The 17191-nt window shown below is 45.3% G+C and overlaps 1 protein-coding gene across 1 annotated transcript; it reads left to right on the top strand.

Annotated features, from left to right (window-relative positions):
- Positions 1-1391: 1391 nt before the first annotated feature.
- ID1 (inhibitor of DNA binding 1) lies at positions 1392-4717 on the top strand. The gene is made up of 2 exons (XM_060686127.2): positions 1392-1844; positions 4279-4717. Exons 1-2 carry the CDS (start codon positions 1482-1484, stop codon positions 4318-4320), a joined length of 405 nt encoding a protein of 134 aa, XP_060542110.1. The 5' UTR covers positions 1392-1481; the 3' UTR covers positions 4321-4717.
- Positions 4718-17191: the final 12474 nt, after the last annotated feature.

The raw sequence follows: 17191 nt of genomic DNA, 5'->3' as shown, positions 1-17191 counted from the left end.
GGAGGGGAGGAGGGAAGCCTCGAGGTGCGGAAGGAGGAGGCGAGAAAAGGAATGTTCAGACACACGTTTGTTTCCGTCTCTGCGGGTCGCGGCGACGGGGGAGGCGGAGGGAGAAGTGTCAAAGCTGTCCATCAAACTCCTTTCAACTTTCCTCCCCCCACCCCGACGACGTGTCCCGGGGCGCCCTCCACCTGCACCTGGCCCCGATCCCCTCCTCCTCTTTCTCCCCCCCCCCCGCCTCCCCAGCCCTTCACACGACCAGCAGAGGGGGGCGAAACCCGCGTTGCACAAACTCCCAAAAAGCATTGTGATTAAGACCAGCTGTCTGCAATTACTGTAAGTTCGAATCTCCCCAGGCTCAAGGTTGACTCAGCCTTCCATCCTTTCTAAGGTGGGTAAATTGAGGACCCGGTTTGTGGGGGCAATAAGCTGACTTTGTATAAATATACAAAAGGATGAAGGCTATTGCTTAACGCATTGTAAGCCGCCCTGAGTCTCCGGAGAAGGGCGGCATATAAATCAAATTTAAAAAAAAGAAAGAAAGAAAGAAAGAGAGAGAGAAAGAAAGAAAGAAAAAGAAGGGAGGGAGGGAGGAAAAAGAAAGAAGGAAAGAGAAAGAAGGGAGGGAAGGAGGGAAAGAAAGGAGGGAGGGAGGGAAAGAAAGGAAAAGAAAGGAAAAGAAAAAGAAAGAAGGAAAGAAAGAAAGAAAGAAAAAGAAGGGAAGGAGGGAGGAAAAAGAAAAGGAAAGAAAGGGAGGGAGGGAAAGAAAGAGAGAGAGAGAGAAAGAAAGAAAGAAAAAGAAGGGAGGGAGGGAGGAAAAAGAAAGAAGGAAAGATAAAGAAGGGAGGGAGGGAGGGAAAGAAAGAAAAAGAAAGGAAAAGAGAAAGGAAGGAAAGAAAGAAAAAGAAAAAAAGAAGGGAGGGAGGGAGGAAAAAAGGAAGAAAGAAAAAGAAGGGAGGGAGGGAGGGAGGGAAAGAGGGAGGGCCTGGTGGCTCAGCAGACTGATAGCATTGTGATTAACAACTGCTGCTTGCAATTACTGTAAGTTCGAATCTCACCAGGCTCAAGGTTGACTCAGCCTTCCATCCTTTCTAAGGTAGGTAAAATGAGGACCCGGATTGTGGGGGCAATAAGCTGACTTTGTATAAATATACAAAAGTATGAAGGCTATTGCTTAACGCATTGTAAGCCACCCTGAGTCTCCGGAGAAGGGCGGCATATAAATCAAATTTTTTTAAAAAAACTCCCGGGGACGCCAGTCCCCATCAATGAAAGCGTGAGAGCGGGAAGCCGCGCCCCTCTCTTTGTCATTGGTTGCCCGGCAGCCGCGAGGCTCCGCCCTGTGAGTCGGGACGGTATAAAAGCCGCCTCTCCGCGGCCGGAGCGCCACTCGCGGCTGCGTTAGACGGGCGGTTGGGTGCGCGCGCACGTGTGTGTTGGCGTTTTGTCCTCGGAGTTGCGTCCGTTGGTCTCTCCCGGCTATGAAGGTGATCGCTCCCGCCGTCACCCCCGGCCCTAGCTGCTCTCTCAAGGGCGCCGGGGGCGACCCTTTGCCGCGGGGCCTCTCGGAGCAGAGCGTGTCGCTGTCCCGCGTGGGCAGCCCCCCTGCCCGGGGTTTGCCCCTCGGCCCGGATCAAGCGGCTGCAGCCGCCGCCGCTTCGCTGCTTCTGGATATGAAAGGCTGCTACTCGCGCCTGGCCGCGCTGGTGCCCACCTTGCCTCGCCACCGCCGCGTCTCCAAAGTGGAGATCCTCCAGCACGTCATCGATTACATTTGGGATCTCCAGCTCGAGCTGCAGGGGCCCCCTCCGCGGGGCGTGGACGAGCCGGCCGGAGGAGCCGAGGTGAGCCTCTCCCCCCAACCCACCAGGGAAGATCCCCCCACTCCAGGAGAGAGGAGGAGAGCGCGCGCAACGGGGGCTCCGTGGGGTACGTGCCCACCTGCCCCACGCGCCCAGATCGCGCAGCAATGGTCCGTGGGGTACGTGCCCACCTGCCCCACGAGCCCAAATCGCGTAGCAATGGTCTGTGGGGTACGTGCCCATCTGCCCCACGAGCCCAGATCGCGCAGCAATGGTCCGTGGGGTACGTGCCCATCTGCCCCACGAGCCCAAATCGCGCAGCAATGGTCCGTGGGGTACGTGCCCATCTGCCCCACGAGCCCAAATCGCGCAGCAATGGTCCGTAGGGTATGTGCCCATCTGCCCCACGAGCCCAAATCGCGCAGCAATGGTCCGTGGGGTACGTGCCCATCTGCCCCACGAGCCCAGATCGCGCAGCAATGGTCCGTGGGGTACGTGCCCATCTGCCCCACGAGCCCAAATCGCGCAGCAGTGGTCCGTGGGGGTTTGTGTCCCGTCTGCCACCCCAGCGCCTAAGTTTCTTCCATGGGCACTGCCAGGCTCCGGAGCTGTTTCTTGTATAGGCTTTTGCCAGTTCCGTGTTCCCATTGCTAGCCTGGGAATCTCCTGCCCTTCCCCAAATAAATTCGCGACCCACGGAACAGGAATTGTGCTTTGGAAGCACGAGGGGCAGTTCTCACTCCCGTGCCAAGTGCCATCCTTGCCAGCCCTTCTGGTGGGCACTGAAGTCCCCTCCCCTGATCCCCCCCCCAGGTTGACTGCAGGAGATGATGCCAGCAACCGATTGGCCAGCCCAGCTTGAAGCATGGCTAAGCTTTTGTAGAAGGTGGAAAAAAAGGACATTTTTCCTGAATTTTGATCCGTTTGCAAATCCAGCGGAATCTTGTGCCCCGTTTGGAGTGATAACGCTTCTCGAACAAGACCCAGAAGTTTTGGAAAGTTTTTGCTTTTCAGTAAAACTGGTGAGCCACAGAAGGCGCCATCCTCTCTCTGGATTCTTAGAAGAAGGGGGGGGGAAAATCACTTTTAGGATCTTGAGATTAGAAACGATTTCTCTACAATTCTCTAAGGTGCCTTCTGAATTTCCAAATCTCTCCAAGGCTGTTGGGTTCTTTGCAGAGCGCTCAGATGGAGGAAGGATTTAAAAAAAAAAAAAAGTTCCTGATATTTGTATGCTTTTATATAAAATATATATTTTTTTCTAAGAACTCGGTTCTTTTGTACAAAGTTTACAGCTGTTCATCTGCTTCCCCCCCAATTATACACTCAGGCTTATTTACAGGTAGCCACTGTTCATTTAATGACCAATCAAAAGTTACAACCAGCATTGAAAAAAGTGACTTACGAACATTTTCCCACATGCATTTTCCCACGTTGCGGCATCCCCAGAGTCATGTGATCAAAATTCAGATACTTGGCAACTGACTCTTACTTATGACCATTGCGGATCCCCTTTTGCGACCTTCCAACAAGCAAAAAAAGTCCACAGGGAAAGCCAGATTCACTTAACAACCGGGTTACTAATTTATCGACAGCAACTTAACAATTTTAGGTAAAGTGAGGCAAAACTCACTTAACCGGTGTCTCACTTAGCATCCAAAACATTGGACTCAATGGTGGTTGTAGGTTGAGGATTTGCACATATACAGCTGTCCATCCCCTACCCCATTGTAAATTGTTTATTTAGGTTTTTTTTAATTATTTAATGATGATATGAGCCTTGGTGCAGCAAACTAAAGTGCTGTTAAGTAGCACTTAGCTATCAGCTGCCTGCAATTACTGCGAGTTCAATTCTCACCAGGCTCAAGGTTGACTCAGCCTTCCATCCTTTCAAGGTAGGTAAAATGAGGACCCGGATTGTGGGGGCAATAGGCTGACTTTGTATAAAAAAAGAACACCGCTTGGGGGGTGGGCGAAAGCCCTACTAAGCAAGTATATACAAAAGTTTGAAGGCTATTGCTTCACGCATTGTAAACCGCCCTGGCATATAAATCGAACCAATAAATAATAATAATAATAAATAAATATGAAGGATTCTTTTAATTATGCCAGTCAAGAGCATCTGCTGTTGAATTCTGGCCGAGTGGGCATTTTATTTTTATTTTTATTTATTTTTCTGTGGCTTTTCCCGATCAAGAAACCAGTTGCAGGAAAAGAAAAAAAAAATCTCTAGATGAAACAGCTGCTTTTTAGGGTATGTCAGCTTCCGAGTTTCACAACACTCTTGAACGGAAGGGATTGTTGACCTCACTCTGGTGGCGCCTGTCTTTTCTGTTCCTCTTTTGACCACCGAAACCGTATAATTAATTCACCTTTTTTTTTTTGCCTTGGGGGGGGAAAGGGGCAGATGGCAACACAACTGCTGATCTTTTGTCTTTTAACAGTTTGGTTTTTTTTTATTTTGTCTTTCAAACAGCCTGCCTGCGTTAGTTCAGACGACCGAATCTTGTGCCGCTGAAGATCCCTTGAAGCCTGCCGGAAAATCTGTTTTTGAAATGCTTCCTATATCCCTCCCATGGCTGGGAAAATGGGGCGCTTCGGTGGTGATGTGGGGGTGCCTGTCTCTACCCCATTTCCTTATCTCCCCAAGATTTGAGCTGGACGGCAGATGGAAAACCGGTTTTTGGAGACCAAGATACGTCGCTCTGGTGCTTTTAAATTCCAGACGGGGACTGATGGCTAGAATTGGACTCAAAATAATACCATCCCGCATCTCTTTAACTGCCTCCAATGGGACAGTGCCTTTTTTTTTCTTGCTTTCTTAAAAGCAGGGACTAAAAAAAACCTCACGCGAATATTTCTCAGTTTTTGAGAATCGACTGTATTGTATATTACAATGCTCCTATTTCTGAGAATATTTTTCTACCGTTGTTTTTGCTCTTGTTAGGGAACAAATGCATTATGTGCTGTGAAAAAAAGACTTTTTTGTAGTGTCATTTCATTGGGGCTGGGAAGGAGGGGTTGGGGGAATTTTGGGGAGATCCATCCCAGACCCCAGCTATGCTGGTTATGCGTGGGGGGCTTGGGGAGACCCCCGAATTCAAGTTATGCTGGTTAGGGGAATCTTGGGTTTGATGTCACAGCCTATATCAGAGGTCTTCAAACTTGGCAGCTTTAAGACTTGTGGACTTCAACTCCCAGAATGCTCCAGCTGGCTGGAGCATTCTGGGAGTTGAAGTCCACAAGTCTTAAAGCTGCCAAGTTTGAAGACCTCTGGCCTATATGGAGGGGGAGGCATGGTGGAAGAGGCGGTTAGTCTGGAGGTCAGAGTGGAAACCCCACCAATCATAGGCCAAGGATGGCCGTCAATCACAGTTAGAAAGCAGCATTTCTCAAACGCGGCTGCTTTGTGGACTTCAACTCCCAGAATTCCCCAGCCAGCAATTGTTTAAAAATCCACAAGTTTAAAAGTTGACAGAAGGGTGTGTGTTTTACATGTGAACACGTGAGTGAAGAGAAGAGGCTAAACTTTGTCTCACCCAGGTTGGGAATGAAAAAGTGCTTGCCGGGGATGGTCGGTAGGTCTGCCTTTCGAGCAGGGGGTTGGACTAGATGACCTCTTGAGATCCCTTCCAGCCCTAGGATTCTACATACTTAGGATATACCAGTCCGGTAAAAGGCTGAGAGATAAACCTCTCTTAGCGATGGTGCCCGAAGGATTCGTTGGCAGGAGAATCTGAATTCTAGGGTGGAAAAGGGACCTTAAGAGGTTGTCTAGCCCAACCCACTTGAGAGATCCTCTATTTATCACAAATGGTTGCCCAATCTCCCAACAGATGCAGCCCCCTATAAACTTCAGAAGGTTGGCTTATTGCACTGCTTTCACAATTGGGAAATTCAGACCCACCAAAGATGTATGTAGCCCTTGATTTACAGTAGTGGCCCAAATTGTGGAAACCTAATTGTATTTTCTAAAACTAGCTAATAACACCACTTTTTTTTTTTTTAGGGAGTAGTACCATAACATTATATTGTCAATGGAAAGATAATTGAATCCAGAATGTAATGCAATAACTTTTAGGAAGGATTTGCTGTTAGAATAGCAGTTAACAGTAGAAAGAAGAAAAGTGAAATATGTAGAAAAAAATGAGATATACCAAAATGATCACCATAGAAAAAACGAGATATACAAAAATGATCACCATGTCAGTTAATGCTTAGTTGGGTAACCTTTAGCAGGAATTACGGCCTTACAACATCTTCCCATGGAGTGAACCAAGTCTTTGAGTTCTGTAGCTGTTCTAATGTGAAACCAAGATTGAATGATGGCTTCTATTAACTGGGTTTAATTGCTGGGTCGCTTCTGACTAACCAGTTTCTTGAGTCCGCTCCATAGATTTTCCATTGGGTGAAGGTCTGAGCTATTCCCAGGCCATTCCAGCAGTGAAATAGGATTATCTTGAAACTCCAAATAAAAAAAAGTGTTACTGGCCATCAAACCTCAAAAATATACTTTTCCCAAAAGGTTTCCACAATTTTGGCCACTATTGTACAACAGTCCGTTTAGAGACCAAAGTTAAATATCCCTTTAAAAAAGTGTTTAATGACATTTTTTCCACGCTTACGACCATTGCAGCATTCCCCCCCCATGGTCACGTGATCAAAATTCAGACAATTTTGGCAACCGACTCATTTTTACGACCGGGTGCGGCATCCTGAGGGGGTGTCACGCAGTCCCTTTTTGCGACGTTCCGACAAAGCAAAGCCAGTGAGGAATCCAGATTCACTTAACAACAAGGTTACTCACTTAACTGCTGTGATATCACTTAACGACGGTGGCAAGAAAAGTCATAAAACGGGGCAAAGCTTGCTTCACAACAGAAATTGGGGGAGCTCGATTGCAGTCGTAAGTTGAGAACTACCTGTAGTCACTCAAAAGAGCTTCCTACTCAACCTGCCAGCCAGGTAGGCCAGTTCCAGCTGCCAAATTCCTAGGACCGTGATGGCGAACCTATGGCACGCGTGGCACGTGGAGCCATATCTGTGGGCACGCGAGCATTGCCATAGCTCAGCTCCAGCGTGTGGGTGCGTGCCGGCCAGCTGATTTTCGTGCTTTCCGGGCCCACCGGAAGTTGGGAAATGGGCCATTTCCGGCCTCTGGAAGGCTTCCGGGGGACGGTTGGGGGAGGCTGTTTTTGCCCTCCCCAGACTCCAAGAAAGTCCCTGGAGCCTGGGGAGGGCAAAGAAATGGGCCTACCAGGCTGACTGATAATCTTTTTGCCGCCGCATGCCAAAAGTGGGGGGGCACAGGGGGACATTAAATTATGGGTGTGGACACACGCACGTGTGACCCCCGCTACAGCCCCCGCTTTTGGCACACGACGGCAAAAAGGTTAGCCATCACTCTCCTAGGAGGTTTCCAGCTCATTTTAATGTCACATATGTACTTTTCCCCTTGTAACCTTTCCTTTTCTTCCGCTTGCAAATCTGGGAAACTCAGGCTGAAACCCCCAAAGGCAGCACAGTGCCTTTTTTTGGGGTTCCTGGGTGCAGCTCCCTGTGGTGCAGGCAACATCAGCCTGCCAATCTGGAGCGACTTTCTGCAGAAACTGGGTGGGTTAGGATTGTGTCTGCTCAAGGGTTGTGAGTAATGCTGCCGCTTGAGTGGGAAGGAACCAGTCCCTGCCAGTCCCTAGAGGTGGAGAAGGCACGGCTGTGTAAATTGGTTGTGCAGCTGCTAAGCTGGGGGCAGAGTTTTACCACGTGGAGTTTGGGGGACTGGAGAAGAAGCGCGTTGGAATTCCGAGAGCTAGGAGGTTTGCGGAGAAGAGCAACTACAATGATTGAAGGCCTTGGAAACTAAAACATGGAACAGTTGCCGGAAAGTGGGAAGGGATCTTGTAGGTCATCTAGTCCAACCCCAAGCAGGAGACCCTACACCATTTCCGACAAATGGCAGTCCAGTCTCTTCTTGAAAGCCTCCAGTGATGAAACTCCCACAACTTCCAAAGGCAACTTCTGTTCCATCAGTTGATTGTTCTCACTGTTACAAAAATGTCTCCTTATTTCTAGGTTGAATCTCTCTTTGTTCAGCTTCCATCCATTATTCCTTGTCTGGCCTTCGGGTGCTTTGAAAAATAAGTTGACCCCCTTCCTCTCTGTGGCAGCCCTTCCTCGAAGGAAGGGAAACATAATTAAAATTCCCTGAGATTAATTTATGGTAGGAAAAAAGCCATGTTAATCTACAGGGCTCAAAATCAGAAGTGATTCCTAGTGTCTTTTCTGGCTCCCTAATTTTATAATCTATTGCTTAACGCACTGTAAGCCACCCTGAGTCTCCGGAGAAGGGCGGCATATAAATCAAATTAAAATAATAATAATAATAATAATAATAATAATAATAATAATAATAATAATAATAATAATAATAATAATAATAATAATAATAATAATAGAATAACAGAGTTGGAAGGGACCTTGGAGGTCTTCTAGTCCAACCCCCTGCTTAGGCAGGAAACCGTACACCGCTTCAGACAAACGGTTGTCCAATCTCTTCTTCAAAACCTCCAGTGTTGGAGCATTCACAACTTCTAGTGGCAAGCAGTTCCACTGGTTAATTGTCCTCAATTGTTAGGAAGTTTCTCTTTAATTCCGGGTTGCTTTATCTCCTTGATAAATTTCCATCTGTTGCTTCTTCTCCTGCCCTCAGGGGCTTTGGAGAATAGCTTGACTCCCTCTTCTTTGGGGCAGCCCCTGATTTTATTCAGCTCCCAAAAACTTTAAACTAACGCTAAACGCTAAACAAAACTATTGAAAAGGCACAGACAGACTCCATCTGCAATTAAATGCAGACTGTTCGTTGGGTTTACCTAAAGGTGGTCCTTGATTTACAACCACAATGGACCCCCCCAACATTTCTGTCGCTAAGCGAGACATGGGTTCAGTGAGTTTTGCCCCATCTTATGAGCTTTCTTGCCACCGTTGTTAAGTCAAGCCACGCAGCGGTTCAGTTAGTAAAGAGACTAATTAAGAGTATCTGGTTTCCCCCATCGACGTCGCAAAAGGGGATCATGCGAACCCTGCCTGGACAGTGCAACCGTCATAAGTACATGCCAGTTGCTAAGCATCTGAAATTTAATCACGTGACCACGGGGATGCTGCAAAAATTGTAAGCGTGAAAAAGCAGTCATGAATAACTGTTTGATGATATAACTTTGAACGGTCATTAAATGAATTGTTGTAAGGACTACCTACTCCTTGTTAGAGGACTACCTATCCTTACCTGTGCAGTTTATAGGCTATTCGTCTACCGATTGAGTGACTCTGGCCAGCTGTTTGTATGATGGTTCAGCGCTGGCAGGGGGATTCTGGGAGTTGAAGTCCACCCATCTTCAAGCTTCCAAGGTTGAGAAACACTGGTCTTGGGGAAGGTTGGCCCTTTGATGACGTGTGGACTTCAACTCCCAGAATCCCTGAGCCAGCATGGGGAAGGTGGGCCCTTAGGATGACGTGTGGACTTCAACTCCCAGAATCCCTGAACCATCATTGCTGGCTGAGGAATTCTGGGAGTTGAAGTCCACAAATCGTAAAGTTGCCAAGGTTGGAGACCCCCTGATGTAGAAGACACTTCCATGCTGGCTTCAAGAGAACCACATGTTTGCTTCTGTGAAGACACCAAGAGCTACGCTTACCCAAAAGAAGACTTGGCTTTTTCTGGCCAGACTGTTGAGCAGGGTGGGGGGTCTAAGTCGACTTTCTGACCCACCACAGAATATGAGACCTCACACATGGCTCTGTGGGCATCACCCCAACTTGGTTGGGAGGATCCATTCAGATTTGAGGGGCTGTCATAAAGAGGAGGGGACCCCACCTATTCTCCAAAGGACCTGAAGAATAGAATAGAATAACAGAGTCGGAAGGGACCTTGGAGGTCTTCTAGTCCAACCCCTTGCTTAGGCAGGAAACCTTACACCACTTCAGACCAATGGTTAAAAAGAAGGAAAGGAAGGAAGGAAGGAAGGAAGGAAGGAAGGAAGGAAGGAAGGAAGGAAGGAAGGAAGGAAGGGAAGAGAAGGAAGGAAAGAAGGAAGGAAGGTTGATTAATGTTGAGGAAGGAAGGTTCATTTGGGAGGGAGGGAAGGGAGTTTCAGGAAGGAAGGAAGGAAGGAAGGAAGGAAGGAATAAAGGAAAGAACAAAAGAACGAAGGAAAGAAAGGAAGAGGGAAGGAAAAATAGAATAGAACAGAGTCGGAAGGGACCTTGGAGGTCTTCTAGTCCAAGCCCCTGCTTAGGCAGGAAACCCTACCCCACTTCAGACAAATGGTTAAAAAGAAGGGAAGGAAGGAAGGAAGAAGGAAAAAGAAGAGAAGGAAGGAAAAAGAAAAAGAGGGGAAGGAAGAAAAAAGAAATGAGAATGAAGAGGGAAGGAAACATAGAAGAATAAGAGAGTCGGAAGGGACCTTGGAGGTCTTCTAGTCCAACCCCTTGCTTAGGCAGGAAACCTTACACCACTTCAGACCAATGGTTAAAAAGAAGGGAAGGAAGGAAGGAAGGAAGGAAGGAAGGAAGGAAGGAAGGAAGGAAAAGAAGAGAAGGAAGGAAAGAAGGAAGGTTGATTAATGTTGAGGAAGGAAGGTTCATTTGGGAGGGAGGGAAGGGAGTTTCAGGAAGGAAGGAAGGAAGGAAGAGGGAAGGAAAAAGAAGAGAAGGAAGGAAAGAAGGAAGGAAGGAAAGTTGATAAATGTTGAGGAAGGAATTTTCATTTGGGAGGGAGGGAAGGGAGTTTCAGGAAGGAAGGAAGGAAGGAAAAAGAAGAGACGGAAGGAAGGAAGGAAGGAAGGAATAAAGGAAAGAACAAAAGAACGAAGGAAAGAAAGGAAGAGGGAAGGAAAAATAGAATAGAACAGAGTCGGAAGGGACCTTGGAGGTCTCCTAGTCCAACCCCCTGCTTAGGCAGGAAACCCTACACCACTTCAGACGAATGGTTAAAAAGAAGGGAAGGAAGGAAGGAAGGAAGAAGGAAAAAGAAGAGAAGGAAGGAAAAAGAAAAAGAGGGGAAGGAAGAAAAAAGAAATGAGAATGAAGAGGGAAGGAAACATAGAAGAATAAGAGAGTCGGAAGGGACCTTGGAGGTCTTCTAGTCCAACCCCCTGCTTAGGCAGGAAATCTTACACCACTTCAGACCAATGGTTGTCCAACCTCTTCTTCAAAACTTCCAGTGTTGGAGCATTCACAGCTTCTGGAGGCAAGTGGTTCCAACTTGCAGGCAGGAGAAGAAGCAACGGATGGAAACTCATGAAGGGGAGAAGCAACCTAGAACTAAGGAGAAACTTCCTAACAGTGAGGACAATGAATTAATGGAACGGCTTCCCTTCAGAAGTTGTAGGTGCTCCATCAAGAAGAGGCTGGATAACCGTTGGTCCAAAATGGTCTCCTGGTTGAGCAGGAGGTTGGACTAGAAGACCTCCAAGGTCCCTTCCGACTCTGTTCTGTCCTCTTCTCCAAAGCCCCGGAAGGCAGGAGAAGAAGCAACGGATGGAACCCAATCAAGGAGAGAAGCAACCTAGAACGAAGGAGAAACTTCCTAACCGTGAGGACCGTTAACCAGGGGACCAGAATTTCAGAAGTTTTGAGCTGAAACCAGGTTCTAGGAGGATCTGGAATTAATTAGCGGAACAGAAGTTGCCCTCAGACGTTGTGGGGGCTCCTCCATCACTGGAAGTTTTCCAAGAAGAGATTGGACAACCATTTGCCCACAATTGTATAGGACAGCGATGGCTAACCTTTTCCAGACCGAGGGCCCAAACCCACATGCGCGCACCCAAACCCCCCAAATGCAATGCCCGTGCGGCCCCCACGCATGTGTCCCACCCCTTGCATACACCCCATGTATGCGCCCGCCCCCCCATCCTTGCCCTGCTCCCCCGCGCATGCGCACCAGAGACCGGACGACCAGCTGGCCGGCGGGAGGCGTGCGCACATGCGTGGCGGAGCTGAACTGGGGCGACGGCTCGCGTGTCCACAGAGAGGGGGCTGCGCGCCACCTGTGGCACGCGTGCCATAGCTTCGCCATCACGGGTATAGGATCTCCTGCTTGAGCAGGGGGTTGGACTAGAAGATCTTCAGAGTCCCTTCCAACTCTGTTCTGTTCTGTTCTGTTCTGTTCTGTTCTGTTCTGTTCTGTTCTGTTCTGCAAAGCCTGCTTTGTGTAAGGTCTCCTGCTTGAGCAGAGGGTTAGACTAGAAGACCTCCAAGGTCCCTTCCAACTCTGTTTTGTTTTGTTCTGTTCTGTTCTGTTCTGTTCTGCAAAGCCTGCTTTGTGTAAGGTCTCCTGCTTGAGCAGGGGGTTAGACTAGAAGACCTCCAAGGTCCCTTCCAATTCTATTCTGTTCTGTTCTGTTCTGCAAAACCTGCTTTGTGTAAGGTGTCCTGCTTGAGCAGGGGGTTAGACTAGAAGACCTCCAAGATCCCTTCCAACTCTGTTCTCTTCTGTTCTCTTCTGTTTTGTTCTGTTATACAAAGCCTGCTTTGTATAAGGTCTCCTGCTTGAGCAGGGGGTTAGACTAGAAGACCTCCAAGGTCCCTCCAACCCTGTTATTCTCTCATCCTGCTTGTGGATCATTTTATCCTCCCCCTCTCTCTCCTCAATTTCAAGAAAAGACCCTTTTGCTGGCTGGGGCCGTTGTGTCTCTGGGGGCGTGTACACTATCCATAGTCCGGAGCACAGAATGGAGAGAGAGCGCATATAGCCCAGCGCATAAGCTGGTGGTTATTGTTTGCTGAGCGCACTGCCCTGCTCATCCCTGGGCTTCCCCTCCCTCCCCCTCCCCCTCCCCCCCCACACCTCTGGCTCCCACCCAGCCCATCTGGAGCCTGGCTCTGCTGGCCTGTTTGTTAATGTTTCAATCAGCTGTATGCGCAGCCTCTGGAATGTGCACCGCATTTAACCTGAGCTTCCCCAGGTGTACCGAGGCGCCAGCTTGTCTGCGGCAAACTTCCCAGCCTGCCTCCTCCTTTTGGCAAGGCTGCACTTATCTAAACATGACTTCCCCCCCCCCACTCCACACCCCCCAGTGGGTGAGCAAACACACCCACACAGCCCCTTGCACATTCTGGGTGTGTGCTGAGCGCACAGCTGCTGCCTTGCACAGCTCAGGAGTCCTCCCTCTCCCTCCCTCCCACGGCTTAGCCAGTGGGGCCACACGCGAGCTTGGACCCAGAGGATGGCGGGAAGAGGAGAAATCCGTGGGGGAAAGACCCAGAGAGATTTCCTCCGATGCGTTTTAAAAAGAAAAAGAAATTATAATTATTTTATTTTACACGAATGAAAGTCAATATATGTGGCCCAGGATGATGTTGCGGAATCCTATCTGAGTTGGTTATTCTTCCAAGATTTTATTTTATTTTATTTTATTTTATTTTACTTTATTTTATTTTATTTTATTTTATTTTATTATTTTATTTTATTTTATTTTACTTTACTTTATTTTATTTTATTTTATTTTACTTTACTTTACTTTACTTTACTTTACTTTATTTTTTATTTTTTTATTTTATTTTATTATTTTCTTTGCTTTTATTGTTTTATTTTTAAATTTAATTTAATTTATTTTAATCTTATTTGATTTTTTCCTTTCCTTTCCTTTTATTATTTTATTTTTTTAATTTAATTTAATTTATTTTAATCTTATTATTTGATTTTTTCCTTTCCTTTCCTTTTATTATTTTATTTTTAAATTTAATTTATTTGATTTTATTCTTATTATTTGATTTTTTCCTTTCCTTTCCTTTTATTATTTTTAATTTAATTTATTTTAATCTTATTATTCTATTTTTTCCTTTCCTTTCCTTTTATTATTTTATTTTTTAATTTAATTTATTTTAATCTTATTATTTGATTTTTTCCTTTCCTTTCCTTTTATTATTTTATTTTTTAATTTAATTTATTTTAATCTTATTATTTGATTTTTTCCTTTCCTTTCCTTTTATTATTTAATTTAATAAGATGGACTAGAAGACCTCCAAGGTCCCTTCCGATTCTGTTATTCTGTTAGCATCATCAGGGCTTACCTCATTTGGGTCTCGGTCATCACAACGGTTCCAAAGGATATTAATAAACGGATAAAAAGTAATTGTCCAGGGACTGCCATTTGTCAGAAATAGTGTAGGGCCGTGATGGCGAACCTATGGCACGTGTGCCACAGGTGGCACACATAGTCATATCAGTGGGCAGGCCAGCTGAGCTCTGGCGCACATGCGTGCGCCAGCCAGCTGATTTTCGGGCCTTCTGGGCCCACCAGCATTAGGGAAACAGGCTATTTCCTGCCTCTGGAGGGCCTGGGGGGCGGGAAGGCCCGTTTTTCTTTCTCACCTGGCTCCAGAGCCTCTCTATGCATCTGGGGAGGGTGAAAACAGCCTTCCCCAAGTCCTTCGGAGGCCCTCCGGAGGCCTGAAACAGCCCATTTCTCAATTCCTGGTGGGACAGGAAGTGACATTTTTTGCTTTCCCCAGCCTCCAGAGGCTCCTAGAGAAAGAAAAACGGGCCTACCTGGCCATCGCTTGCCAGGAGCTGGAGGGGGAGGGGATTGTGTGCGCATGCGCAGGGAGGGGTGCATAGAATTATGGGTGTGGGCACACATGCGCGCGAACCTCCCCCACTCCCCCACCTCCTGGCACGCGATGGGAAAAAGGTTAGCCATCACTGGTGTAGGGTCTCCTACACGAGCAGGGGGTTGGATTAGATGGCCTCCAAGGTCCCTTCCAGCTTTATTCTGATTCCGATAGGGGGGGGGGAAGTTGCTTTTGTATTTGAGAAGGTGCAGACAGGTGGACTTGGCAAGCTTTCCTTGGCTCAATCGCAAGGGAGGGGATTATGGGTCCGAGATCCCTTTTCTGGCTGACGTTTGGGATCGAGTCCCTGTGAATCCTGCAGTTTTTTTTTTAACTGTTGTTCAGGTTCCTTTTTCCAGCTGTTGCTTCTTCTTCTTCTTCTTTTCACACAAAAGGCGTCCTTGATCAATATGGCTTGCTAAGCCCCACCCTGAGACAACAAAACCACAATCGCACAAAAACAAAAACAGCTGCCTCCCATTTCAACACGTTGCATCTCCCGAGTTGCTAAACTCCAGGTTGGAAAAACGTGAGTTCGGGATGGGTCAAATCAGAGGAAGCACATCTGCATTGAATCTTGTAAGCGGGGGAGTCCTCGGCTTTACGACGATAACGGAGACCTGAATTTCTTTCTTTTTTATTTAATTTTTTTATTTTGATTAAAAAAAAAGAAAACAAACAAACACAAATATGACAATACGATATACACAGCAAGTAAACATATATCAAGTCTTACGACTTGTATTTTAGATATTCACCGGTAGACTATATTCCTCTATATGTATCGCTACACCTTTACATATATAATGATATCTTAAATTCCCTTTTTGATTTATTGTTTTCTTATTTGGTACTCAATTCCTATCTAGCTATTTCCTTTCCTTCTTCATGTTCCTAGTTCTGCTTTATTTTCCTTTTCTCCAGCCAATCGTACCATCTTTCCCATATTAAGTAATAGTCGGTTTCTTTTTTTTCTTGTAATTCTTTCGTGAGTTTATCCATCTCTGCGCACTCCATCACTTTTAGAATTATTTTATCTTCTGGTGGTGTATCTGCCAATTTCCAACTCTGAGCAAAAACGATTCTTGCTGCTGTTAAAATATGGGTGATTAAATATTTTATTTATTTTTCATATTGGGTTGTAAATATTCCTAATAAATAGGTTTCTGGTTTCATTGGTACTTTCTGACTTGTGATTTCTTCTGTTTGGTTTTTAACCATTTTCCAGAACTGTTTTGCTTTTCGGCAGGACCACCACATGTGGTAATATGTTCCTTTTTGTATTTTACATTTCCAGCAGTCTGGGGAAGTGTTGGGGAACATTTTCGCTAGGCGCGCAGGAAGGAGGTGCCACCTGTAAAACATTTTATAGATGTTTTCTTTATAGGGTACAGACATTGTTAGTTTACTATTTACTTTCCATAATTTTTTCCATTTATCCAATTCGATACTATAACCAAATTTTTTTGCCCATGTAATCACATTTTCTTTCACCACCTCCTCTTCTAATTTATATTTTAATAAATAGTTATAAATTTTAGTTTTTAATTTGTTGTTTGTTCCCAATAGAATTTTATCTAATTCGTTTGGTTCTTTTTGAAATCCAAATTGTGTCAAGTCCATTTTGTATCTAGATTTTATTTGTAAATATGGCCACGAATCAATGTCTGTACCCTGTTCTTTCAATTCTTCTCGTGATCTTAGCTTTCCTTTACTGTTCAGTAGTTCTTTGTAGGTTCTCATTTTATTTATATCCATTGCATTGGGGTATATTTGTGCTTCCATCGTTGAGAGCCATTCTGGAATTTTATCGTGATGGTTTTTTCTGATCTCTAACCAAGTCTTTAAGAGCGTTTCTCTAATGATATCAGAGGAAGCACATCTGCATTGAATCTTGTAAGCGGGGAGTCCTCGGCTTTACGACGATAACGGAGACCTGAATTTCTGTCGCTAAATCCGAGATGCTTGTTTGGTGAATACCGACTGATTTTTACGACCTACAAGGTCTCTCCTCTCCTCTCCTTTCCTATTATTTCTATTCCCTTCCCTTCCCTATTCTATTCTATTCTATTCTATTCTATTCTATTCTATTCTATTCTATTCTATTCTATTCTATTCTATTCTATTTCTATCCTACCCTATCCTATCCTATTCATTCCAATATTCTATTCTATTCTATTCTATTCTATTCTATTCTATTCTATTCTATTCTATTCTATTCTATTCTATTCTATTCTATTCTATTCTATTCTATTCTATCCATTCCAATATTCTATTCTATTCTATTCTATTCTATTCTATTCATTCCAATATCCTATCCTATCCTATCCTATCCTATCCTATCCTATCCTATCCTATCCTATCCTATCCTATCCTATCCATTCCAATATTCTATTCTATTCTATTCTATTCTATTCTATTCTATTCTATTCTATTCTATTCTATTCTATTCCATTCCATTCTATTCTATTCATTCCAATATCTTATCCTATCCTATCCTATCCTATCCTATCCTATCCTATCCTATCCTATCCTATCCATTCCAATATTCTATTCTATTCTATTCTATTCTATTCTATTCTATTCTATTCCATTCCATTCCATTCTATTCCATTCTATTCTATTCATTCCAATATCTTATCCTATCCTATCCTATCCTATCCTATCCTATCCTATTCATTCCAATATTCTATTCTATTCTATTCTATTCTATTCTATTCTATTCTATTCTATTCTATTCTATTCTATTCTATTCTATTCTATTCTAGCCATTCCAATAT

The sequence above is a fragment of the Pantherophis guttatus genome, chromosome 3 (genome assembly GCF_059756535.1).
Source record: "Pantherophis guttatus breed Tessera chromosome 3, ASM5975653v1, whole genome shotgun sequence".
Lineage (NCBI taxonomy): Eukaryota > Metazoa > Chordata > Lepidosauria > Squamata > Colubridae > Pantherophis > Pantherophis guttatus.
The sequence above is the reverse complement of the archived record's forward strand: the minus strand, read 5'-3'. Positions and strand labels throughout refer to the sequence as shown.